General features: G+C 46.8%; 1 protein-coding gene across 4 annotated transcripts in view; it reads right to left on the bottom strand.

The window, feature by feature from the left end:
- The window catches only part of CELF6 (CUGBP Elav-like family member 6), a 30,037-nt gene extending 3,606 nt beyond the window's left edge, over positions 1-26,431 (bottom strand). For 3 of the 4 annotated variants that reach the window (XM_039237867.1, XM_039237868.1, XM_039237870.1), the window contains exons 1-8: positions 26,170-26,431; positions 22,284-22,366; positions 13,837-13,885; positions 1,112-1,240; positions 934-1,013; positions 619-762; positions 363-495; positions 132-281 (exon numbers count right to left, since the gene is read on the bottom strand). In XM_039237867.1, the coding sequence (XP_039093798.1) occupies positions 132-281; positions 363-495; positions 619-762; positions 934-1,013; positions 1,112-1,240; positions 13,837-13,885; positions 22,284-22,366; positions 26,170-26,431 (1,030 nt within the window). The remainder of the gene's footprint in view (positions 1-131; positions 282-362; positions 496-618; positions 763-933; positions 1,014-1,111; positions 1,241-13,836; positions 13,886-22,283; positions 22,367-26,169) is intronic. The other variant, XM_039237869.1, reaches the window with a different exon arrangement.
- Between the last annotated feature and the right edge of the window lie 322 nt (positions 26,432-26,753).

The following is a 26,753-nucleotide window of genomic DNA, read 5'->3' as shown; positions in this document are numbered from 1 at the left end:
GGGAGGTGGGGGGTGTTGTGATAGGCAGCAGAGGAGGAGGAGTCCCTTCCCAGGGCGGTTGCTCCCCCCTACCCCCAGCTCCCCGCTCCCCACTCCTTTTCCGGGAGATGTGGGCGGAGCGGAGGGCCCACCTGGGTAAGGGGAGAGCCCGTTATTGTAGAGAGTGTCAGAGCCCGGCTGCCCGTTGGTCTGGGGAGTCAGGGGACCGAATCCATTGACCCCGATGGGTGCTGGCAGACCGGGAAGCGAGCCAGGGCCGCCGCCCGGCGGGGAACTGGCTGCTGGAGGCGAGGAGGTGGGAGAGTCAGGCCACAGCCTTGCGGGCCGGGTCCCAGCCGCCGCCCCGCCCCTGCGCGCAGTACCTGCGGCGGGCAACAGCGGCGCGGCTACCAGGCTGAAGGCCGCCACGTGCTGCATCTGGGCCGCCACTGCGGCCACGGGGCCTAGGCCCGGGCCCTGGGCCGCCGCCAGCAGGGCCGCCTGGTGCTGCAGGATCTTTGGGAGGGAAGAAGGGCGGCTGTGGAGGACCCAGCGGCGGGCGGCTCCCCTGGCTCCCGACCTCCGGCCTGGCCCAGCCGCCCACCCGCCCTTCCGTGTCCTCTGGGGCCGGGCACGTACCGCGGTGGTGTAGGCTCCGCACGCCCCCAGAGGCAGCGGTGCGGGGTGGAAGGCACCCAGCTGGCCCGCCATCTGCTGCATCCGCCGCAGCGCGCGCTCCCTGTCCGTGTCCGCCAGCTTGACCACGAGGCTGGACGAGGCTCCCTGGGTAGGGCAGGGGAGGCCGCCGTGACCAGTCCAGACCCCAGCCCTGGCCCTAGGCCAAGCGCTTTGCCCATTAGGCCTTTTGCTGGGGCACCGATCGCGTGTGGGGAGGAGCCCGTCCCCACCCCACCGGCCTCGGCCTCACCCGGGGCCCCGGGTGCCCGCCCTCACCGCCATGGTCCGGCTGCCATGCAGACTCTGGATAGCTGCCTGAGCTTCCCCCTGACTCCCGAACTTCACAAAGGCACAGCCTGGGACAGAATAGAAGGATCGGTGGCTCAGGCCACAGGGGCCAAAGGGCCATGCGGTCCAGAATGAGGCAGGAAATCCCAGGGTCAGCTCAAGTCACCTTTACTGGTGCCATCAGGGCTCCGCAAGACGGTGCACTCCTCGATATGGCCAAAGGGCTGGAACAGGCGCCTGACGTCCTCCTCACCCTGCTGCTTCCCCAGCATTCCCACAAACAGCTTTCGGTCCTCTGGGGACAAATCCAGGAGTGACCTGGAGACCCTAAGTCCTCTTGAACTCCCCAGAGTAGCCAGAGGAACTTAAGAAGGTAGGTAGCTCACCACAGTCCAGCTCTGGGAAGAGGTATAGGGAGTGAGAATGCCCTGGGGCTGCAAGGTTGGGTTTCTTTGAGGGGAAGGATGATCTACAGACAGATCTAGAGGAAAAGAACTTAACCCAGATACACCATGAAAACCTGGGTCCTGGGGGAAAAACAAACAAACAAACAAGAAAGACTGATTGCTTCTCTTGTGGAAAATGATTTGGCTGATATCCTTGGTTGGGTAGAGCCCTATATACATCTTTTATATGTTTGACCTTTCTGTTCTTAGAGTTCAAGAAAGGCTATTTTGGACCACTTCAGCCTTATTCAGGGAGGGGTCCTCAGAGAAGGCCTTTGTATTCAGATTGGATTAGGAGAAAACAAATTCACCTTTGCTAGTCAGCCTGATGGCAGTGCCATCAATGCCCCTTCCTGCGTAAATCAAGGAAGGTTCTGGGCCAAAAAACAGCACAGAAAGCCATTGTCTCGTCATACTGCCTCATCCCCAGATATTGAACACTGGAATGATGAATCTCCAAGTCTAGCACCAAACTCAACTTGGGTGCCCCTCCCAAAGGCAGGAAGCTTGGGGTCCTGAGGCTCCAACATTAGCATTATCCCCCTAAGCTTGCCAAGCCCTTGACCCCTTTCCTTAACTCCCACCTCAAACACCTCATTCCCTCGTTGAGCTTCCAAGGCCCTCACCAAGCCCGACTGCCTCCTTTCTGCCTTCCCTGGTTCTCTTGCCCTGATCCTTCCCCAGGTGTTCACACTAAGAAGAACAAGTTCTGCCTGTAGATTTGGATGGCCACCTGAGAGCAAGTCAGGTCCCTCCCTGCCTTCCCTCTTCCTCTGGGAGTAAAGATGCCAGGAAAGGGACTGCAAGCATCATATGTTCCTTGGAGAAAGCTGGAGAGCCGGGGCTGGAAACCAGGGCTCATCTAGCAAGTCAGGTCTCAGCAGCACCGTCCAGGAGCCCAGCGTAGAGGGGCCCAGCCCACAGGGCCTACTGTCAAAGCCCTGCTCCTTTCTGCACCAACAGAAATCTCTGCAATAGGATGTGGCTTCATGTAGGCAACATAAGTTGAGAGAGAAGGAATGGATAAGATTTTGGCTTCAGGCTTCATCTTCAGATCCTAGAGCCCAAGAAAACCCATCCCAAACTCCTTTACTCTTTGACAAGCTTGGCTAGGCCACCGGGGATCCCTAGGTCCTGAGTGCAAGGGAGAAAAGGCTGGTGAGGGTCATAGACTGAAGCCTGGGTGGCAATGAAAAGGAAGAATAGACTCCCTGAAGTTAGCAGTAGAGTGAATCTCCAGCAGGGTTATGTGTGTGTCCATATTTTACCTGGGTGGTGTGGCGTTCGGCCTAAGCTGCCCTGGGGTCCTAAGGTATCTATCAATGCTGTGTCTGTGTGGAGAGTGGAGGCTATGGTTTATATGGGACAGGCAGAGTCTGTTTCAGCAGAATCCTGTCCCCTCTCCAGAGGATTACCGTCCAGTGATCCTGAGGGGGAAGGGATGTATAATGTATTGTGGCTGGAATCCTAGAGGAAGTGCCGACCTTCTGTGGTGAGAGTACAACCCAATGAGTGTGCTTCACTTCTGGGAGTGTTAGCCGCAGAAGAGTGCTTTTGGAACAGATCACTGGTTTCTTTCTTTCTTTTTTTCTTAAAAAAAAAAAAAAGGCTGTGGAATATGCTGTTCTAACAAAAACATTAGGATGAAACTCAAAATGTAAGAGACAACTGCTCTGACTGAACCCAAAATAGTGAGGGTGGGGGTGGGGGTGGGTTAAAGTTCCTCTTGCTTCATCTTCTAGTGCCCCCTAAACGGAGCTCCAAGGAAAATCCTTTAAAAACCACTGACCTAACAGATAACAAATAGAGTTCCATATGGTGTAGGAAGAGGGATCTGAGATCATCCCTTTCAGGAAACCAAGAAGACAAGGAAAGGTCTTTCTTGAATTGCTTGATCAGTCTGCTAGTGGCTTTGCCTTGACATTGGAAGACAGGCCCTGTTTGGTCAGAGAATCACACCCAGAAGATGTGTCACTGTTCTGAGCTATGACACTAAAGTATGCCCATGTGTCTGTCAGAAGCATAGGGTGGAGGTGGGGGGTTGGCTAGAGAAGATCTTATGGCCTCGAGTCCCAAGGCTTAAAGAGGGCTTCATGATGCCCTAATTTGCAGCTATGTCATTGGGTAGGGCCTGCAAGATGGTGACGGCACCTAGGTAAGATGTTATACCACATGGACCAGCATCCGGGTAGTCCTAGGTAGGAAGAGAAATGTCAAGGCTGAGATGGAGCCCCCAAAACAGGAAATAGGATTATGTAGACAGTGGTCTGATCTTTTATCTGCTCTTCCTCTTGTTACTCTTTTCTCCTGATGATAGTCAGTTCAAGCTCATGCCACAGACCATGAAATTCTCTGATCCTTCTTTTCTAGTGCCAAAGCCAGACTTTCAGTTTCCATGAGAGGACACTGACTCTGTGGTCCTGGACTACTTGGCTATACAGAATTTGAAACTGAAATGTGGCTGGGGTATAGGCTGGGCTCTATACTGCCTGTTTCACAAGTATCACCTTGAATCCTGGTATTCTCTTTGCCACTTTACGGGAGGTTGATGATGTTTGACAGGAGGATGATCTAGGTCACAATGACCATGTGTTTCAGGTGATCCTGAAATGGTGGGATAAGGTTCCCAGGAGACCTGTTAAAAAGAAGTACAGGCTAGACCTCCTAAGAGTAGCCCCCAAATACACAGCCCTGATGGTTCTGAGGGCTGATTAATGCCCCCAGAGAGAGATGATGGTGGGATTTAACCCAGGTAATTCAATTTCCTCTAGGTCAAATTCTATCTATCAGTTTGGTAAAGAGAGGATTCTATAATAAGTGGGTCAGAAATGTCTGAAGAAACTCATACCATAGGTGGTGGGTAGGGCCCTAGAAAGATGGAATATCAAACAAGAGGCTCAACCTTCCCAGAGTGGAAGGAATTGAAAGATAGCATTAGTGTGGAGTTGAGACAGAATTAGATAGACACACAGTGGAATGGCATAACCACATTCTCTTGTTGTCAACTAAGGTGTACTCCTTGCTCTTATATCAAATACTTTTTTGAACACACATCAAGTTGCTTGGGCCCAGAGGCCCTTCTCCTTAAAGCTGCCTTGTGCAACTGGTCATTCAGGTCAGGGATTTTAATGCAGCAAATGATGGGCTTGAGAGCCTAGAGTCAGTCAGTTCACCCCCTCTTCCTCAAGAAAGGCACCAAGATGCTGTTCAAGAAAGGAGGCTCTGGGGTGCCTGGGTGGCTCAGTTGGTTAAGCCTCCGACTTTGGCTCAGGTCGTGATCTTGTGGTTTGTGAGTCTGAGCCCCACTTAGGGCTCTATGCTGACAGCTTAGATCCTGGAGCCTGCTTCAGATTCTGTGTCTCCCTCTCTCTCTCTGCCTCTCCCCACTGGCTCTCTCTCTCTTTCTCTCTCTCTCACACAAACAATAAATTAAAAATGATTTAATTTTTTTTTTAAAAAAAGAAAGAAGGCTCTGCCTCAAATTGGCCCAAAGGAATTCCTGAAAGGCCCAAGTTTCTGGCTTCTAGGCCTCTCACACGCACTCACTTTCCTGTTGGTGGGATGTCATGATTGTAAGGACTGTGTAGGAACAAGGTTACAGCATTGGGGTACCAACCACCAAATACATCTTAAAAATACTGGTTCACCTTTCAGTCCAAATTCCAACCCAGGGCACCTTGCTGGTGGTAGCATTTGGAGTATAGCATCTCTCCCCTGATGTTATTAGTGACGCCTCCAGCACAAAGAGCCAAGAAAGCCCGGGAAAGTCAGTGAAGGAAATAGTCAGGGTAAACTAGAGTCTTCTGCCCCAACCTTATAGGCATCAAGAAGAGCTTTAATTCTACACACACACGCACACACGCACACACACACATCTGTTAGAACTAACAAACAAATTAAGCAAAGTTGCAGAATACAAAATCAACACACAGAATCAGTTGTGTTTCTATATGCTAGCAATGAACAATCCAGAAAGGAAATTAAGAAAACAATTCCACTTATAGTAGCATCAAAAAGAATAAAATACTCAGGAATAAACATAAACAAGGAGGAAAAAGACTGGTATCCTGAAAACTACAAAATATTGCTGAAAGAAGTGAAAGAAGACACAAATAAAGGGAAGACATCTTGTGTTCATGGATTGAAAGACTTAATACTGCTAGCTATCACTACTACCCAAAGAGGTCTACAGATTTAATATAATTTCTACTAAATTCCCAATGGTATTTTTTTTTGCAGAAATAGAGAAATCCATCCTAAAATTCATATGGAATCTGAAGAAACCTCGAATAGTCAAGACACTCTTGAAAAAGAAGAAAGTTTGAGATCTCACACTTTCAGATTTCAAATTATTGCAAAGCTGCAGTAGTCAAGCAGCATGACACTGGCATAAAGACATGCAGACCAATGGAATTTAACAGAAAGGCTAGAAATAAGCCCTCGCATATATGGTCAAATGATTTTTGACAAGAGGGCCAGTCTTTTCAACAAATAGTGCTGAGAAAAGTGGGTATGTCCATGCAAAAGAACGACACTGGGCCCTTACTTTCACCATATACAAAAGTTAACTGAAAATAAATCAAAATCCTAAGCATGAGTGCTAAAAGTATAACTCTTAGAAGAAACCAGGGGAAAACTTTATGACCTTGCATTTGGCATGGTTTCTTAGATATGACACCACACACACAGGCAACAAAAGTAAAAATAGATAAACCAAACGACATCAACATTTAAAACTTATGTACATCAAAGAACACACTCAGAGCTACAGAATGGGAGGAAATATTTGCAAATCATATATCTGATAAAGGATTAATATCCAGAATAAAGAGCTCCTACAACTCAACAACAACAAAAAACAAATAATCCTATTAAAAAGTGAGCCAAGGGCTTAAATAAACTTTTCTCCAAAGAAGATATACAAAATGCCAGTAAGCATATGCAAAAATGCTCAACATTACTGTAAATCCTTAAGTAAGTGAAAATTAAAACCATAAACCATATTACCTTACAACTATTAGGATGACTAGTTTGAGGGGGGAAGGGTTGTTTAAGTTTTTTTTAGTTAATTTATTTTGAGAGAGAGAGCACACATAAGTGGAAGAGGGGCAAAGAGAGAGAGGGAGAGAGAAAGAATCCTAAGCAGGCTCAGCTCAGCAGGGAGCCCCATGCAGGGCTCAATCCCACAACCCAGAGACAATGACCTGAACCCATACCAAGAGTCAGCTGCTTAACTGCGTGAGGCTCCCAGGTGTTCCAGGATGACTGTTGAAGGAGAAGGAGATGGAGAAGAAGGAGAAGGAGGTGGAAGAGGAGGAGGAGAAGCAGGAGGAGGAAAGGAAGGAGAAGGAGGAAAAAATAGCAAGTGTTGGAAAGAATGTGGAGAAATTGAAACTGGGGAGTTGGCGCATTGCTGGTAGGAACGTAAAGTGGTATAGCCACTATGGAAAACAGTATGGCAGTTCTGCCCAAAATTAAAAATAGGATTACCGGGGCGCCTGGGTGGCTTAGTCGGTTAAGCGGCCGACTTTCGCTTAGGTCGTGATCTCGCGGTTCGTGGGTTCGAGCCCCGCGTCGGGCTCTGTGCTGACTGCCAGCTCAGAGCCTGGAGCCTGTTTCAGTCTGTGACTCTCTCTCTCTCTGACCCTCCCCTGCTCACGCTGTCTCTCTCTCTCTCTCTTCTAGAAATAAATTAAAAAAAAAAAAAAGGATTACCATATGATCCAGCAATACCAGTTTTGGGTGTTATATCAAAAAGAATTGAAAGCAGAGTCTCAAAGAGATATTTGTACACTCATGTTCATAGTAGCATTAGCCACAAGAGTTAAGCATGGAAGCAACCCAGGTGTCTATCAACCAATGGATGGATAAAGAAATGGAATGTTATTCAGCCTTTAGAAGGAAGGGAAATCTGATATATGCTACAACATGGGTGAACCCTGAAGACATGATGCTAAGTAAAATAGGCCAGTCACAAAGAGACAAATACTGTGTGATTTCAGTTATGTGAGATATCCAGAGGAGTCAAATTCACAGACATGGAAAGTAGAATGATGGTTACAGCAGCTGGAGGGAGTTATTTAATGGGTACAGATTTGGGGTTTTATAAGATGAAGAAATTTTGGAGATGGGTTGCACAACAACAATGTGAAATAGAGTTTATACGAGTGAACTTAAAAATGTAAAGGTGAATAAAAAAGTGGTAAAGGTGATAAAGTTTATGTTATGCCTATTTTACTGTAATTTTTAAAAATGAAGAAGAGCTGGAAAAATAAGATAAAACCAGAAAGGGAGGCAAACCATAAGAGACGCTTAGCTATAGAGAACAAACTGAGGGTTGATGGAGGGAAGTGGGTAAGGGGATGGGCTAGATGCGTGATGGGCGATGGGCATTAAGTAGGGTACTTGTTGTGATGAGCACTGTGTGTTACATGTAACTGATGAATCACTAAATTCTACTCCTGAAACCAATATACACTACATGTTAACTAACATGAATTTAAATAAAATCTTGGAAGAAAAAAAAAGTGAAGAAGGGCTTTAAGGAGTGCTGAAAAATAGGCACATAGACCAGGAAAGAACAGAGACTCTGTTGTCCCTTAAGCCTGGTCCAGGAGAACCACGAAGTGAGGAAGAAAGGTAGACCAAGCCTGAGAATCCAGGTTCCTCTGAGAGAAAAGAATCTCAGCTTCCAGACCACATTTTCCTTCTGCAGGCTGTATCTGAAGGGCTCGTCAGCACTGTTCAGCCACTGCCATAGCTTAAAAGTGTTAACAATCAGCTTCGGGTGATCTGCTCTGAGTCAAGCAGGAAAAGCTTTACCAAAAAGGTAAAGGAAAGCATCTCCCTTTACCTTCAGAGGTGGAATTAATTTTAGGAAGTGAAACTTTAACTTGAGTCGTCTTAAGCACTGGTGTGAATTTTATCCAGTCAGCTCGTCACTGGACGAATACCTTTTAGAGTTAAGTAAGTATAAGGATCAAAGACAGATATGAGCATCAGGTGACAGGCTGAACAATTGTAGCTAAGGTGTGTATCTGACCAAGGTCAGAGAATATGTCCCAGTATTATGCAATTCTGAAAAACCTAGCTCAAAACTTCACTTTAACTCAAAGTTTAGTTGTTAAGCACCGAATGAAGTAGAATCATGGATAAAATTTGAAAGATACAGCCCACCTAGCTAGATAATTATATATACAGTATTTATTATTCAAAATCCAGGCAGATATTTAAACAAGCCCGTGCAAATACGGGTAGAAATTACTTAATTAATTATAGGATGGTGACAGGAGGGTTGATGTGATAACAGATCATTAGCCTTTTCAGTTACACCAAACTTTAAGATTAAAAAAAGAGATGCCTTACTTCAGAGAACATTTAAAATTTTAAAGTTTCAAAAAACTAAAGTGGAAAGAGTGCATGGATTGATTACTTAATCTATATTGTGCCTCAGGCATCCTGGATACATGAATATTTGTGAGGTAAAAAATAACAATAATACAGCCTAATTTGGAGAATGGGACAAGCAGAGCAATCACTACTGTGATTTATGTATTTATTGATTTTATGTTATAAAATCTGAAAAGAGAGGAAAAAATAAACAGGAGTTAAATGATTTTGAAGATTTTGCCTTAGGACTAAAAAATGCTTTTCTTATAAGATTGGTACTTACAACTTAACTTATTTTTTTGTACTTCCATAGCAGAGATAATGTAAGTTAGGAAAAATCAAATACAGTCTCTATGCTGAGCAGCAAATAAAATAGAGTTAAGAACTGTTAACTAACCTTGTGGTAACCATTTTGCAATATATACCTGTATCAAATAATCGCATTGCATATCTTAAATTTACATATGTTGTATCTCAATAAAGCTTGAAAAATAGGGGGAAAAAGACTTATTTAGTAACCATTCTATGAAGGGTTTGGGGATCCCGAGGTCTGACCTCATGTAATTTGAAGTTAACATTTTGAAATACATGAACCTTGAATTTTTATCCAGGCACATTTTAATGTTCACATTCAAATAAATCCAAATGCTGAGGAGAAAAGCTTCTGGCACTATGTTTGTTTTATGTAGAAATGGGTGCCTTTAGTATAATTAGGGTATTATTCCGTTTTGGAAATTAAGTGCATTTTCTTTCAAGAGTACCACTCAGTGCCACAGGATGTAAAATATAGGCATGGAGTATGGAGTGCATAAACTGCATGGAACTTAGCTGCAGAATTTATGGGAAAAGGCTGAGGTACATTCAAAGGCTGCTATAACATAGTCCATGAAGACCTGGATGCACATCTGACACTCTGAGTACCATCAAGGCAGCAAAGGATGATAGTGGAAGAAGAGGGCCTCCAGCACCTTCTGTCAGGCAGATCCTGTTGTGATGCTATTACTGCATTGTAAGCATTGACTGTACAAGTGTCACCAATAACTTCTAAAAGTACTACAACATACAGTGTGTTTAAAACACAGGTTACTTCAATCACAAATCTTATGCCTATTGATTAAAAAGAAGAGAAATACCACTCAGTTTCACTGGCATCAAAATTCAAGAGAGAATATAAAGTAACTATTTTCATGAAAAAGCTCATGTGTACACAATAGATTACTCCTATACGCAGATGGGAAGAAATGGAAGTCTTTGGGCCAAAGAGGCAAAACTAATAGGTTTGGTTAGGTTCTCACAGTGCTGGTCAACTTTTAAAAATTGAATTAGTTGAGGGGTGCCTGGGTGGCTCAGTTGGTTGAGCTTCCGACTTCAGCTCAGGTCATGATCTCACAGTCTGTGAGTTCGAGCCCCGTGTCTGGCTCTGTGCTGGCAGCTCAGAGCCTGGAGCCTGCTTCAGATTCTATGTCTCTCTCTCTCTGCCCGTCCCCCACTTGCACTCTGTCTCTCTCAAAAATAAATAAACATTAAAAAAATTTTTTAAAAATGAATTAGTTTGGACCCCTGGGTGGCTCGGTCGGTTAAGCGTTAGACTCTTGATTTTGGCTCAGGTCATGATCTCACAGTTTGTGAGATTGAGCCCCCCAGTCAGGCTCAGCACTGATAGCAGGGAGCCTGCTTGAGATTCTCTCTCCTCCCTGCCCCGTCCCCCCTCCTCATGTTCACTCTCTCTCTCTCAAAATAAATAAATAAACTTTAAAAATCGAATTAGTTGCCAACATTTAATATAATTAAAATATAAATTGTAATTAAATCATGACAGTCTCACCCATTTAAAGTTACCTTTCTGGTTCCTGTAGCATTTGAGTTGGTGATCCCTATTTTATGAGGGAAAAATCTAATACTTCTTTCCAGAAGAAAATGGTGGAATTTTGGAAGATTATACTATTTGCTTTGGATAGCCTTTAGACTAGGCCTGCATTGATATCAGTATTCTTAAAAGATATAGAAATCACTTTTAATTAGGGGCGCCTGGGTGGCTTAGTCCGTTAAGCGTCCGACTTTCGCTTAGGTCATGATCTCACGGTTCGTGGTTTCGAGCCCCGCGTCGGCCTCTGTGCTGACTGCCAGCTCAGAGCCTGGAGCCTGTTCCAGAGTCTGTGTCTCCCTCTCCCTCTGACCCTCCCCTGTTCACTCTGTCTCTCTCTATCCTAGAAATAAAATTAAAAAATATTTAAAAAAAAACAGCTTCTAAATATGTTTAAAAAAAAAGAAATCACTATTAATTAACTGTAAACTAAAGGATTTAATTTCAGGAATAATAAAAACACAAGCTTATAGGCTTAAATATATCAGGACAGGGGTGACCGTTAACTCTGAAGTTTTTTAAAATAATTTTTAAAATTTAAATTCAAGTTTGTTAACATACAGTGCAGTCTTGGTTTCAGGAGTAGAACCCAACTATTCATTTCTTACATATGACACCCGTGCTCATCCAAAAAAGTGCCCCCTTTAATGCCCATCACCCACTTAACTCATCCCCCCAAACTCTGAAGTTTTATAGAATGTTTAAGATCACAGAAATAAGACTTGAATAGGGCAAGCTGTCCCACACTGGTGTCAAATGTTACATTTCAAAAAAGCAAAATCTGATACCGTTTTAAAAGTTGAGTTTCTAAAGCTCTAATTTGTGTTAAAATTCAGCAGAGAGCTGAACTTACTTTAGAAGCAATATATAACATTGACGGAAAGGAATACTTTTTGATTAGTATCAAGATTATCTAACACAGATCAGTTGGTAGTTAAATACTAATAAATTGTAAGGGCCTAATGGTTCTGCAAGACAGTACATGTGCCTCCTCTCTCCAGAAAATGTAGCAGGGAGCATTTGGTGACTCTGAGTGGGAGCAGAAAGGGATTGAGAGATCTGGTCATCTAAACCTGCAAGGATTACTCATGAATGCATTTGGAGTATATGTGTGTTAAGAGCCATTACTTGTCAAGACATACCTGTGTAACACATAACTACTAAAATTATGAATTCCACTGCCAGGCAGACCTCTTTTCAACTAGATTTGCTTATCCTGCTCTCTTGAGCTGCTCTGAATCTGAACAGGTGTATAGGTGGGCTGCCACAGGTCACAGAATTTGTCAATGATGTGACACCTGAAAAACCTGTACAAAAAAGGGGAGGAAAATGATAAAATTCAGGCTGATACCACTGAGTGTGGCCCAGATGATGAGGGCAGATGGACCAGGACAAGCAGAAGCATCATCGGAAGCCTCCTTTGTACAGTTGCCCTCATCCCAACAAGTTGTATTGGATTCCAAACAGCAAGAGTGCCCCTTAAATTGTGAGCTGAGTTCCTGAACCAGACTCCAAGTCACTCATGTTCTGAACTCTGTGCACGCTATTCCCTCTGTCTAAACACTTGCTCCCTCTCACCTCCTTTCTCTATTTGACTACTTCTTGTCCATCCTTGAGATCTCAGCTTGAATATTAATATCTCTAGGAGCCCATCTTGACCTCCCAGACTAAGAGAGGTGCCTCTTCTTATTGTGCCCACAATCCCTCCAGGACTTGAAAGACCCTGGTCACACTGAATTGTAACCCCTTGTTTATTATCCCCTCATAGCTTCAGACTCAATGCGAGGGCTGCCTTGCCCACATTTCTATGCTTAATGTGGAGTAAGTTACTCAGAACATGTTGGTTGGATGGTTGAATAAACTCAACCTGTCTGCTTCCTAGCTCATTCAGGTACTCTCAACTGGCCTCTGCGTGATGGGACTTGCTAGTGTTTGTGGACAAGACTTAGAAGATGGCCAACAATAGCCAACAATGGCCTCAATGCCTAACAGCGCTTCCCAAAAGGTAGAAATCCTTGGGAAAAGTAAACCAGGGGTTCTGTATGGAGGCTGGAACTTCTCAAAAACCTGTCTGGAAAGAATGTGGTAGAAAAGGAGGACATTTGTGTAAAGGGGAGGAAGAAACTTGGAAATATCTCTTCAAGGCAAAGTAGAGGTGATAACATCTTGACCTGAAATTGAGAAGCACAGACCAAAGGTCAGATCTTCTAAAAAGATAAAAGAATTCTTTCATGGAGGAAAAAACTCCACAATGGAACTATGAAGCTACCAGAGCCCTCTTTCAGGTGTAGACAGTGAGCAGGAAGTCTGAGACGGTGTCAGAATTAGTAGGAGTCAATAAATGCCTGTCAATTAAATTCCATTCTCTCCCTGATCAGGGGCAGCTTCTTCCACCTAGCAACACCATGGCTGATCTTGGGTAAGACAGGGAGAGAGTTTTATCCATGGGAGAGAAATCAGCAGACACCAGGGCTATTGGCAGATAAACTGGAATGATAGAAGACCAAAAGTTGAGGAAAACACCAAAGAACTGACACCAGAAGCTAGCATCACTTTTCCAATATGGAAGCTGCCTGGAATGTAGCTGACTGTCAAAAAAGCACAGGCTGTCTACCCCTCCTGTTGTTAAGGAGCATTGGTCTTTATGCAACAGGAAACAGTACTTCTAAAAAAAAACAAAAAAACCTCTGAAGCCTTTCCATGGTCCTCAATAGAGTTAAATTCCTTACTATGGCCTGCAAAGTCTGTCTTACTAGACTCATCTTTTGCCATAAGTAACCAGATAGTTGCCGTGAAGAAATGAGTGGCCTCAATCCATAGTGGACTGGGTTGTCTCTGATCAGAAAAATATACAAAAGGAGAGTAATTCCAGCCTCGTTCTTCAAACAAATCTGGAAATTCCAACTGAAAAAACAGGAGTGAACTCTTTCAAGGGCAAGGTGTCAAGAGCTCCCTTCCTCTATCTCCAGCATCTTCCTGCCTCTTTTGTGTCTGGGGACCCTGGGGCCCCATCTCTCCTCAGTCTGAGCTGGGAAGGCTAAGCTGTTTCTGGTGCTGAGCAACTCTGGGCCCCGCTTTCCCTCCAACCCAAGGAAGCTCTAGTAATAAACCATAGGTAGGACTGACACGAGGAGTTGACCCACCATCCCCTACAAGGGTGATACCCTGGGGTTTGTCAGATAGGGAAGTTACCTCCTCGACCCTCACTGGCAGCCGGCTTCACTTGGATCGGACGATTCATCTGAAAGACATTGGACCAACACACCTAGTCAGCACAACTGCCTGGTCCTGGCACCCAGCTTCTCCTCCCCTGGATGTCTCAGGGTCTAAGCCCTGGCCCCTTTGAACTCTGCACTCCACCAGCTTCATGGTGGGCTATAGATTTTCTCCAAGATTCCTTCCTTAAACTGGGGAATTTAAGAGCTGCTGAAATCTGAAGGGTTGGGTCATAGAAAACTGGTGGCAAGCCAGGATGGACCATGGTGGTTAAAGAGATTTTGCTTTGGGCTCTGGGCTAGGACAATGTGCACCTGTCCCTCTGGCTCCTGGACCTCCTTAAAGGTTATGAGTGAGAGGAGTTGGGTGGGAGGGTGGAATTGATATCGAAGACTTGTGTTTTGTTCTAAAACTGAGAATAAAATTCTATATGTCATTTAGATTAAACAAGCTGGGAACTGGACTTAGTGCTGTCTACCCCAGCTCTGCCATTTAATGGTTGTATGACTTCGAGTAAGCCACCCTCTCTCAGATTCAGTTTGTTAAATGGGGGGAAGTTTTCCTAAGATTCTGTATTACCACAGTGTCTACACTCACCCCCTCAGCTTCCTCCCTGGACCCCCCTTCCCTTGAGGAGGCTGGCATTCTCCAGGGCACCGTCCTCAGCCTTGCTCATCCCTCTGTTCCCGTTCTTCCTCAAGAGTCTCATCCACACCCACAGCCTCAGTTACCATCCTCACAGGGCTGACTCAGATCTCTGCCTCCCCAACCCACACGTCCCTCCTGAGCTTCAGACCCGTGTACCCAGCTGTTTGCTGGACAGTCTGACTAAAAAGTCCCACTGGCATCTTCCACTCAACACATCCACACCAGAGCTTATCTTTTTGCCCCGACCTGATCCTTCCAGTCATCCAAGCTACAAACCTGGAAAGCAGCTTGACTCTTCCCTTTATCCCCTCCCCCGCCAACGAATTTCACCTTCTAATTCGGGGGTTCCCTGATCAAGGATAGATAAGAATCACCTGGGAATCATACCAGACTCTCAAGGTGGGGGACTGTATAATTTGTAAAATCTCCTAGGTGATTTCGACATACACCCCCACACATTCCCAGCCCCCAACCACCCTGAGAGAATTCATGATTGAATCCCCATCTCACCTTCCTCTCATGGGTGTTGTGGGGATCACATGAGATAATGGGGACGCAAAAGGTCTTTGTAAACTGCCAAAAGCTGGGTGCGTAGGAAGTGAGGAATTATTGTTGGGGGCAGAGAGCTGAGTGCCGGGAGGAAAGAACAGCGGCCTTCCCGTTATGGAGGAAGGGGTACTGATGCCCATCTGGCCTGAGAAGGTGATGATCTGACCCCCTCCCTTCAGGAAATGCACTGCTTCTGCACCAATCAGGGCCACTCCATCCTCTACCAATGTGCTCGTTGCCGAGACAACAGGCAGCTTCCTGTTACCATAGCCACAAGTGCTACCCAGTAACCATGGTAACGCCCTGGCAGTCACAGTTGAGCAATTTCCTTTGGATCAAATTTGGGGGTGGGGGAGTGGGGAGGGATTATTAAAAAAAAAGAGGAGAAGAAGAAGAAGAAGAAGGCAAGGAAAACAGGCCAAGCCTGCACCAGTGCAATCCCCCTCCCACCCAGGGCTCAGGTTCTTATACGCTCTGACACACCCACCCGCTGGTGGTGGAGCCCCTGCAGTGTACCGGGTTGTGGGTGGGGGCCGAGACACCGACAGGACTCAGGCTGCAGTCTAGAGGGGATGACTGATCAATCCAAGCAGATCAGGGCGAGCTGGGCAGGTCTGGATTGGCCGGGACCAGGGACCAGGAGGAACGGGAACCGTCCCTGGGCATGGCCACCTGTGATTGTGGAGGAGAGACCAAGAGACAGAGCCATGGAGAGCAGAGAAACAAGGAGAGATGAAGAGACACAGGAAGACAGAAACAATGAGAGAGAGAGAGAGAGAGACCTAGAAAGGGGCAAGGAAAGAGAAATACTGGTGGATATGGGAGGGAAACGAATGGATAAGGGGTCAGGAAGGGGATGCGGGAAAGTCAGGGAGGAGAGTGGCAGGGAAGAATGAAAGACGGGAAGAAGCCTGGGGTGGGGGGCAGTGAGGGTGAGCAAGACCATCATTATTTTATTAGTTCTTAAATAGACCCTGAGAATTTCTCTCTGGAACCTAGAGTGACGAGCACATGTGACAGCAGTGGTTTCCATGGCAGCTGTCTCCCTGGCTGGGTTTCTGGAGAGATGGAGCTCATCAGTGCTCTGGGGGACATCCCTTTCCCCCTCCCCTCCCCCACTCTTTCATGGAGAATGGGCATTAAGTGGTATATACATGTCCCACAGACCTGGCAGGGTCCGAGCCTCAGAGTCTTGGAAAGCACCTGGGCTTTCCACCATGCGGGCATTTTCTGAAATCTGTGAAGAGCCCCAGGCAAGGCCCTTCACAGGAGACAGCAACAACCTTTGGGAATCTGTCCTCAATGGCTTATAGAGGGAAAGACAGTGCCACAATTTCCTAAAAGCCCACTATACACCAGGCCCTTTCTGGGACACTTTACATGCATTCTCTCTAAATTCCTTCCAACTGCTCTGCAAGGTAATATCATTATCCCTATAGTACAGATGGGAAAGTTGAGGCTTAGGGAGGTTAAATCACTTGTTCAAGATCTCGTGATGAGTGAGCGGTGGAGCTGGCATTTGCCCCCAGGTCTGTCTGATGCTGAAGCCCATGTTTTTGTGTTGTGCTGCTTACCTCCATTCTTAAGACATGAACACAAGTAATGAGGCTCAGGGTGACCAGGGCCTTCGGAGGAGTGCAAAGTACAGTGTTGTGAGAGAGGCTGATCTTCAACTGGAGAGGTTGAAACAGGGAAAGCTTCACAGAGGAGGCAAAGTTTGACCCGGGCCTTGCAGGACTGGAGTCATTGGGCCACATGGAGATAATGGGAGAGGGAGAGCTGGAAGCTGAGCGCTCCAGATGACAGGGGGCGGGGGGTGGAAAGGGAACTGCAGGTCTAAGGGAGCAAGGATTCTGGTAGGCACCTGGCATGGAGGTGGCCAGGGCAGAGCAAATTGCAGTAATCTGAGTCATATAGATGTGGATTTAAATTGTGACTCCATCACTGGCAACTTCTTTAAGGTCTTTGAGTCTCAGTATTAGTAAAAGGGAGAATCATGATCCTACCTTGCAGTGTTCTGTTTGTTTGTTTTTAATGGAAGGGTGTAAAACTAAAAGGTAGCCAATGGCCAGGTTGGGGCAGGTTGTGAAAATCACAGGGAATTTAAACTTTGTTGTATTTCAAAGGCAGTAGGGATCCAGGGAAGGATATTAAGTAGGGAAAGTTCCCATGAGCTATCACTGTGCAGAGAAAAGATTGGAAAGGGAAAGATTAGAAATAGGAAGATCAGTAATCAAGGTAAGGGGCGAGGTGACCTGGACCAGGGCAGAAGGAAATGGATAAATTCAAGAGATGTTTAGGATGATTAACTGGACTAAGGTTCTATTGGATATGGGAACTGAGGGAGAGAAGGAAATATTGGCTGACTTTTAGATTTACGGCTTAAATGTTGAGGATGTTGGCAGTTTGGGAGTTTGGAGATGCAGGAAGTCCCCGGGGAGGAGGAGCCCAAGAGGCTGAGGACAGGGTCGGGGAGAGCTGGTTCTCCTTTGGTCCCCACTGGGAAATGGTTACAGAGGATACCTAGGATTTAGGTATGCTCCATGTGGCTGAAGGAGAAAGAGAGCTAGCCACATGAACTGCCTAAGCAACCCTATCCTGCCTTGTTCCTGCCACAGCCATCACAGCCAGGGGAGAGATGTGGGAGCAGGGTAAGGTAATCCCAGTTCCCCCTTTAGGAAAAGAGGGTTTTGCCTCCTTGGCCAAGAATTTGTCATGGGACCTCAGGTGAGCTCTTGACCTTGGCTGAGCACCTATTCCCTTGAGAGTTTCCCAGGTAGAGTCCAGACCCCTGTCTGCTTCAGGGCCAACTCTGGAGGGAAAATCAAAATAGAGAATGTCAGAAAGAGGAGAAAACAACTTATTCCAGGCAGTGGAGTGGGGAAGGTTGGAGGCATATGAGGCCCCGGTACTTCAGCCACCATGAGCAGGAGGAAAGGCAAGTCTTCTCCCTGCTTGACTTGTATAAAATTTCTACTTTGGGCTCAGCGTTGCCCTCTTCAGACATTTCTGTTTTGATGCCAACTATTCCTAACACTGAACACCTGTGCCCTTAGCCACTTCCACCATGGGAAGAATACTTTTCAGGATTACTGGTGGGTCTAAGAGAGGTGTCAGGGATGCAGGGAAGAGTGAAGAAGAGAAAAAGTAAGCTACACCATTTTCAGCTCTTTGTTCTACCTCACACCTTCTTCTAATTCAATCCGATGCCAGTTGCCACTGCTCTAAAGTCTATATGGACATCCTAAATAGCTCTCAAGTCTATTGTTTTCTCCCCATTCCTGCCCTATCTCTAGCTCCAGACCAGCATCATCATTCAGCTGCACTCAAGCAACAGTGTCCTAAAGGATCATCTGTCTCCAATGTTGCTTCCTCTCTCCATCCAACCATCACACTGAAGCTGGAGTGAGCATTTAAAACCAATCCCTCACTCTTTCCTGACTAAAATCCATCCATGGTGCCCCATTGCAAGCCTCCCAATAAAATCAAAGATCCTAAGACTGACAGTCCAAATTTGTAGGTCCTGCCTCCCTTGCTGCCCAAAATACACAATATTTTCCATTCATATGAAGCCTTAGACACCTTCCTTGGACTTCTTCACTGCCAGTTTTCACACTGTACCTAGGATTCCAGAAGTTGCCTTGTCTTTTAGCTTTCTAGACCCTCAAATGTGATGAAATATGGTCATGATTGGGCTCAGATAGCACCTCCATTGTGAAGCATCTCCTCTCTCTCTATTCTGATGCCTCTTTTATGTGCCTAGGTAAACCCCACTGAGATGCAAGGAGTTATTTCTGGGCTGAAAAAGCTCCTTGAGGTCAAAGCTTCCAATTCATTCACTGGGAAGCTGCTAGCACATACAGTGTCTTCGTATGAGTTACAAAAAGTCACTCCCCCCACTATGGGATGAATTAGGAAAAGAATGTGCCTCCCCCTCTGGGCTGACACAGCCCTGTGATAATGTGCATGGCTTGGTCAATAGAGCATGGCTGGATTTTAGCCCCCACTTGCCCTTTCCACCCAAGCTGTTTTGCGCCAGGCACAACTTGCAAAAGCAAATTCACTCAGTTCTGTCTGTCTCCTTCACAGTGTTTGAAGGGATGAATGCCCAAGGGAAAGGTGGTCATGAGCAAGGATAGAGACAAGTAGGAGGGCACCTTCTGGGATAAGGTTGGCCTAACCTTCTTCAGGTGGATTCTGGAGCTTAAAATGAGGTTGCAAGAAGTAGCTTCGGCTTTATAGAGAAGAAGGTGGGACAGACCACTGAGGTTTAAAGGAAGTCCTCCTGAGCAGGGAGCCCAGTTTTGATAGGTGACAGAAATTAGCAGGAGCATGTGGAGGGGAGTTATGGTGAGGTCCCAGTCCAGTAGATACTATGACATGTTCCCTAGGGGTTCAGGCTTTTTCTCTGGGGAGACAACCTTTCTTGCTCCCACAGTAACTATCTTTCCTGTCTCTAGGAGGAGCCCAAATTGAAGTCTTTCCATGCTTTTCCAGTAGATGGCAGCTGTGCCCAGGACCCAGTACCTAGAGAGAGCTGGACACCCTCTTCCCTTCATGCTGGTGGGCCTGAGGCCAGGTGACTAAAGCTGCTGCTGCCCCTGGCAGGCCCAGAGGAAAGATTGATGGCACGGACATTGCTTGGGCTGGCCAACAGAGCCATCGATTTTCATTTAGGAGAATAATTAAATATTAATTTTCACTTTGTTAAGCTGAGGAGGGTGAGTAAAGCCAATCCTGGCAGTCCGGGACAAAGCCAGGCCATGTTGGAAGCCTGCAGATGAAAGGGTGGGAGAGGGCAGATGCATCCAGTCACCATCCCCTTCAGAAACTTAGACAGACCCCCTGTCTGCCACCAGCTTGGCACAGGTCATAGGGTCGTGGTTAAGTGAATGAGTTCAGGAGTCAGACTACCTAGATCTTCCTAGATCTTTCTACGTAACCTTGGGGAAGTCACTTGTTTCCTTTGACTCTGGTTTCCTCATGTATAAAATGGGAATTCCAATAGCAATACCTTCTTCATAGAGGATCAAGTGACTTTGAGAATGCAAAATGCTAGGAACACTGTCTAGTATCAACAAATGCTAGTTGTTATTATTTCTCTTTTTCTCCTTCAGAAATTATCCCACTAATCTAGAGCCTCACAGCCCTTATCTCAGGTGCCCTCAGCCTCATAAAGTTCTCCATTTGTGGAACCCTATGGTGTGGTTTTCTTTCCTCGCAAAGTTCATCTTAATTTTTTCAGTGCTCCCATTTGCTTTCAGGATAAAGTCCAAATCTCTCATCCCGGCATCCAAAGTTCCTCTTCAGCCACTGCCCTCTGGTGGATCTTCTCTTTGGCCTGGCCCATGCTCACCCAGGCCTTCCTCCAAACTCCCAACCCCATTTCACACCCATCTTGTTCCTTCTGTCTCTGCACCTTTACCATGCTGTTTCCCACATGGAATGTTACAGTTTGTGTCAGCGACTTTCAATTTTAGCAGCAGAAGTCATTTATTCCCATGGTTGGATGAATAATAACTTCCGCTACTACTCCTACTAACACTGCTGTTACTATTACTACTGCTGCTACCACAAGCTAACCTGTACCTAGAGCTTATTGTCTACCAAGAACTATGTTAAGCACTTTACATGAGTTAGTTAATTTAACTATTATAAGAATTCTATAAATTCAGTTTTACATATGAAGATGATTAGACTGAGAAGTAAAGGCTTGCCCAAGGTCACAGAGTTAGTGTGTGGTAGGGCCTGGATCCACACCCATGTCTGTTTGACTCCAGAGCCTGTACATGCAAGCTTGGCAGCAGTAATACATTAGTGTTACTTGCTGCTGTGTCTTCAAGAGTGAGGCTTGAGTTGCTTCAATTACTGGGATTGGTCCTAGGACCTGACAGCCCACTAACAGCTTGATCAACTCTAGGTGAAGCTGGTGCCACTGCTGGACAGCTCCAATCAGAGAAATGATTTCTTTATATTGAGCTGAAATTCGTGTGTCTGTTTTTTATACCCGCTGATCCTGATCAAGCCCTCTAGAGCCACCCATAGAAAACCAAATCCCTCTTCAGAATCTGAAGGTGGTTACCTTCACCCTAGCAGTAAAATTTATTGAGATCTTCCTCTGTGCCAGGCACTTGCTGACTTCAGTTAATCCTCACAATAGCCCAGTGAGCTAAGTGTTAGTATAACTCACTTCTTATAGATGAGGAAATTGAAACTCAAGAGTCTAAGTAATGTATCTGGAGACACAGAGCTGGTAAATGACAGACCTGAGATTCAAATCTAGGTCTGTTGAGACTCAAAAAGTCGTATTTTTAATCATTATGTTATGATGCCTCCCTCTGAAAGCCCCCACACCCTATTGCCTCCAGCCAAATATCTCCAATTTCTTTAAACCATCATCCATGATATATTTTATTTCCCCATTCCATCCTGGTCTCTTTCTGATAAGCTAATGACCCTCTTAAATCTGAGGCTTAAAATTGGATATAGTCCCAGGTTTGGCATTTGAATAGTCTTCTTTTAGTAGACATATCACTCTTTTGACAAGAGAAAATGAGGCTCTGTTTTGTGATTTGCTCTTGGTGAACCCACACTAGTTCCTAACAATCACCACTCTCTTCCTGCCACGTGGTCCGCAGGTCCTACTTTGCCTTTTGTCCAGTGATTAGCCATTAGCTAAGGCCATACCAGGTGCCATTGATATATAATGGCCTAAGCGCTCATATAATCAGGTCCTCTTAGCTTTTACCAAGTGTTTGGGGAAGAGGAGGGCAAGTAATCTTGGCGAGTCAAGGCACCTCTAAAAAACATTACAGGAAGAGAATAGAGGGGAATGGTATTAAGGACTCTAGAACTGGAAAAAGTAGGATATCAGCCCAATAGGGTCTCTACACCATGTATCTGCATATAGTCTCACACCAGTGACAAATGACACCTTAAGCCATGATTTTAGCTAATGCAGACAAATTCTAGCATAACACACAATACTGATGCCTCTCTCAAAAGATGGGGTGGAACACTTTGTCCAAGTGTTAAGCCCATTTCTCTGAGCCAGAAGACTAAATATAACAAGAACTGATAGCTGCTCAGGGGATAGGTAAGCCTTGAAAAGTGACTCTGCTTCTAGTTCCTGGCCCCAACCCCGCCCCTACATGCTGCTTTGGCATGCACATAGGGCATGTCCCCAGCCTGAAGTGATCCCCACCCCCCAAACCTGGTGGACTTACCCCTGGCAGGGTCTTCTGCTCGTGCAGTGCACTCTGGGCCTTGAGAGCAGAGTCCCGGGCGCAGTAGGTGAGGAAGGCACAGCCTGGGGAGGAAGAGGCTGGCTCAGGGGGTTTCCTGAAACCCCCAAATACTCTTCCTGAAAAGATCCCATTAGTTGACAAACTCAAGGCCACTCTTCTTTAAACAAGGGCACTGCTCTGAGAAGCCTCTGTCTCCCACCTTCCCTGAAGGGAGGGGCTTCATGTGTTTCAGTCCCAGACTCTGGTTCTCTCTCATTTGCTCTTGGATTCTTGCCTAGGGAACATGTGTACCCACATCCAGCCACATGCTCATACAGTCCCACATTTCCCCTCCCCACTCCAGCTGTAAGTCTGGTTGGGGTTAAACCTCCCTAAGCGGCTTTGCCTTCAGCTTTAACCCCAGCCTCCCCCTTCCTTTTCATATTCATACTCACAGAGTCTCCCAGAATCAGCCTCAATTCTTTCCCAACTCAGTTTCAGATGAGAGGAGGCCAAAAGGAGGAAAATGGTTGGGAGCCAAGCCCAGGACCCCACAACTTCTTCTTAACACCTCCTTCCTCCGAGTTTGAAGCTGAGGAATAGGTTAATTTGAGGCTTGCAAGATGGGGCTGGCTTAGGAACTTTCTGTAGAGAAGAGCTTTCACAGACCTCCAATCCTATCCAAGGAGTTTGATCTGTCAGCTCCTCCAGTGTTTTAAGATAGAGGCTGTTAAAGGGTTATTGTGCCCCAAATCTTACTTCTCTAAAAGAGCCAGAAGTTATAGGACAGAGGAGTCTGGATTGAGCCACAGGATAAGTCCTACTGCTCTTTGTTCAGAGTCAGAAAGTGTAGCCTGCTAGGAAGCACTGAGGCAGGGACCTCTTCCTTTCCAACAGTCATTGAGCACTCACTCATTCAGAAAATCTTTGTTAAATACTTATTTGCTTATTATGGTGGACATTATAATGGGCTTGGGGATGAAGTGGTAACAAGACAGACACATTCTCTGCTCTCATGAGGATGATGTAAAGGATCATGAGGGGCATGTAATTTGAGTCCAAAGGATTGAGGAATGCTTCAAAGAACACATTGAGTCCCCAATAACAAATAGGATTTAACCAGATGACAAGAAGGGTGGTGATTTTTTAAGGCTGAAGGAACAGCACGTATGAGCAGCTTCATATAGTATGTATGAAGACCAAGGCAAGAATTTGGTGTGTTGGGGAAATGGATAGAAGACTAGTATGGTTGGAGATTGGTGAAAGGAGGCAGAGTGGACAGTGAGGTGTGCTGGGATCAGGTTACCTATAACCTTGTATGCCTCAGTCTGGATTTTGAACTTTTCCTTAAGAGCAATGAAGAGCCACTAAAGTATTTTAAGCAGGATTCTGACATGATAAGATCTGTGTTTTCAAAAAGAGCCTTCTGAGTGTGGGAATGAGGAAGACTGAAAGAAGGGAAAGTGGATGTGAGAAGCCATTTGGAGCATGATGAAGTTTTCCACTTAGACCTCAGCAGACTACAAGGCAAATGGAATCATTTTCTATGATGTCTTCCAAGTGGCTGCCCCCTGAAGGTGGGTGGCTATCTGCTATTCATTGAGTTAAAGGGATCTGAGAGAACACCTGGGACAAGATCTTATTGTATAATAGGGAAACAGAGAGTGTGTCAGTGGAAGAATATGGTTTAGAATCTCCTAAGTCCTAGACTGAGGTTGTTTTCAAGGCACTGTGGCTGCCTCCTTCAGTACCCAGCCATAGGAAGGAAAATTATTCACTCTGGCTTTTGGATGTCACTGTTGCTGGGGAGAAAACGGGGAACATGTTGACACACAGACCCTCTCCCAATCATCTTGCAAGGCAACCCTGCCTTGGAGAGCTGCAGGTTGGTTTGGGGACAAATCACCAAACACATGAATTTGTTTACATTTCTTGATCTTCTGCCACTAAGCCATATCAACTGACGTCAGAAATGGGCAGGGCTGGGGCCCAGTCTGAAAGGCTCAGCGGCCCAATTGCTGCCCAAAAGAGTCCCATGTGGACTACCTGGGATAGGGGGTGGAAGAAGGTGGGATGGAAAGACAGAGAAGCATGACTTGAGGGAGAGACAAATGAAAATTTTAAAACAGGAAGAAGTAGAACTAAATGGAGAGAGAGAAAGGGTAAGGGAACAGTTCAGAGACTGATGGTGTTTGAATGAGAAGAGTGAGAATTAAAGGTATCTTATACACTTCCCTTATTTTACAAATGGCCCAGAAAGATTAGCTTGTGCTTACATACTGAAAAAAAAATGTCTAGAAAATAAGAAAGTAAGTTGCTATGGATGGATACACAGCCAGGCAGCTGGACTGCATTAGAAGGAATCAGGATGGTATAGTCTTATTTTTTTATGCCCCTTTGATAGTAACCCCACCTCAAAGTGTGGAAGATGCACTGCTACCTAGCTGGTCCCAGATCTTTTGTGGGCATTTTTGTGAAGCTCCTGTATAAGTGTGTCTCCCAGATGAAAAGAGGTGGCAGTCTGATTCCAGCTCTCAGCCCTTAGGAAAGTACCTTTAGCTGTTACTCAGGACTGACCATTTTTCTCCTAGAAAAATCATGGAGAATAGTTGGTGACCCTTACCCCTCAAATCCTAAAACTGAAGCATGGTGAAAGTTGGGAGAGATAGAGGCCCTTGCCCCTCAAGTCCTGAAACGGAAGCATGGTGAAGGTGGGAAGAGATAGAGGTGTTTCTCCTCAAATAATTTCCATCCCCTGTCCATGTATGACATGTGACTCTGGCTCTCTTACTCCAGCTCAGCCTGGACAGACTTTTCTGCATGTAAACAAGCCTCCTCCCTCTCTCTACAGGAAGAAAGGGGTGTGGCTGGACAGAACTGTGGTGCCTGTCTCTCTAACAAGGACAGGGAGAAAAACCCTTCTGCCTCTTCAAATTGACCCACCCCAAGTTTCTGATCCACAGGCTCTACTCCAGGACCTGCCTGTGAAGGAGGGAAAGTAGGAGTCCATAAAGAGGATTCGGGAAGGGTATAGATGAAGCACCAGAGTGGAGAGATTAGAGGATGAAAGAAGTGTGGGTTCAGCTGAGAGGAAACCTGAAATGAGGGGGCACAGATGGTAGATCTTTCCGGTTGAGGTCAGGGTTCTGGACTCAAGTCAGAAGAGGCAGAGTGTTGGGATTCTGGCAGAGGGAGGAGAGATTGGGTTATTGTCAAACACGAGGGTGGAATTTGAAGCCGAGAGCCTCCTCGAGGGGAATTGGATTTTGTGAGTTAACCAGGCCCAGGTTCTGAAGAAAGAAGGAATTTAGGTTTGGGGGGGGGGGGGTTAAGTTAGCAGTCTTGCATCAAAAGAAGGCTCTGGGGGTTGACCGGGCTTGGAGGCCAGAAGGAGGGGTACAAGTCCAAGATGTGTGTGTGGATGGTTAGGCCTGAATGGGGTGGCACCAGATTGGGGGAGGAGGTCAGAAATGATTGGTCCAGGTGTGGGAGATTGGGGGTATTAGAGACCCAAAGGTCCAATAAGTTTTCAAATTTCAGGATTTGGAATGTCTGATGAGAGGGATGGAGGGAGGTCTGACTGAAAGGTTGGGACTGTTGGGATGTGAGAGGTGAGGGGTAGGGAGTTAGAGGTTAGAGTGGAGAACACGTCAGGGGATCAGAGTGATGATCAGAAGGAGGATGTCAGAGAGAAAATTCTGGGTCGGGGGTTCTGTGACCTGGGGAGGAGACTGGGCTGAAGTGGGGCTGGTATTGGACTGGTGTTGGACTGACTCTAGGTAGGGCTAAGGTTGGGGCTGCGGTTGAGGCTGGGGTTTGGGCTGGGCCCACTCTAAGCGGATTGGGGCAGGGCTGGGCTGGGCTGGGCTGGGCTGACCCCGCGCACCTTTGTGGAGGCCGGTGAGCCGGTCCTTCAGCACCGTCAGCTCGTAGATGCGGCCGAATTCCTCGAACAGCGGCTTGAGATCCTGCTCGTCCAAGCCCCGCGGGATCTGCCCCACGAAGAGCTTGATGGCGTCGTGGTCCTTCATGGGCACGGCAGGACCGGGGTTTAGCCCGCTCATGCCGACGCCGCTGTCCGCGGTGCTGAAACCCAGGCGCGGGCCGGGGCCGGCGGGCGGCGCAGACCCTCCGGGCGCCGCGGCCATATCCCCGCCCGGTCCGCCCTCCCGCCGGTCCCACCAGTCCCGTCTGTCCCGCCGTCCCCTCCCTGGACCGGTGGCGAGGGCCAGGGGGGAGGGGGCGGGGTCCAGGCGACGAGGGCGGGGGGCTGCACAGGGGGCGGGGCCCGGGTGGAGGGGCGTAGAGGAGGTGGGGCGGGCTGGAAAGGGGCGGGGCCTGGGGCGGGGCAGGACCGGGCCGCGGCGGCGGGACGCTGGGGTCTGGGTTGAGGTCCCCGCGCGGCGCTATCCGGGCTCCCGCCCGAGCTCTCCCGGAGCCGAGCCCCGAGCCCCAGCCCCCGTGCTTGGT

This window comes from Hyaena hyaena, unplaced genomic scaffold, assembly GCF_003009895.1.
Source record: "Hyaena hyaena isolate Hyena2069 unplaced genomic scaffold, ASM300989v1 scaffold_130, whole genome shotgun sequence".
NCBI classification, from domain to species: Eukaryota; Metazoa; Chordata; class Mammalia; order Carnivora; family Hyaenidae; genus Hyaena; species Hyaena hyaena.
Note: the sequence above shows the minus strand (reverse complement) of the source record. Positions and strands in the feature narration are given on the sequence as shown.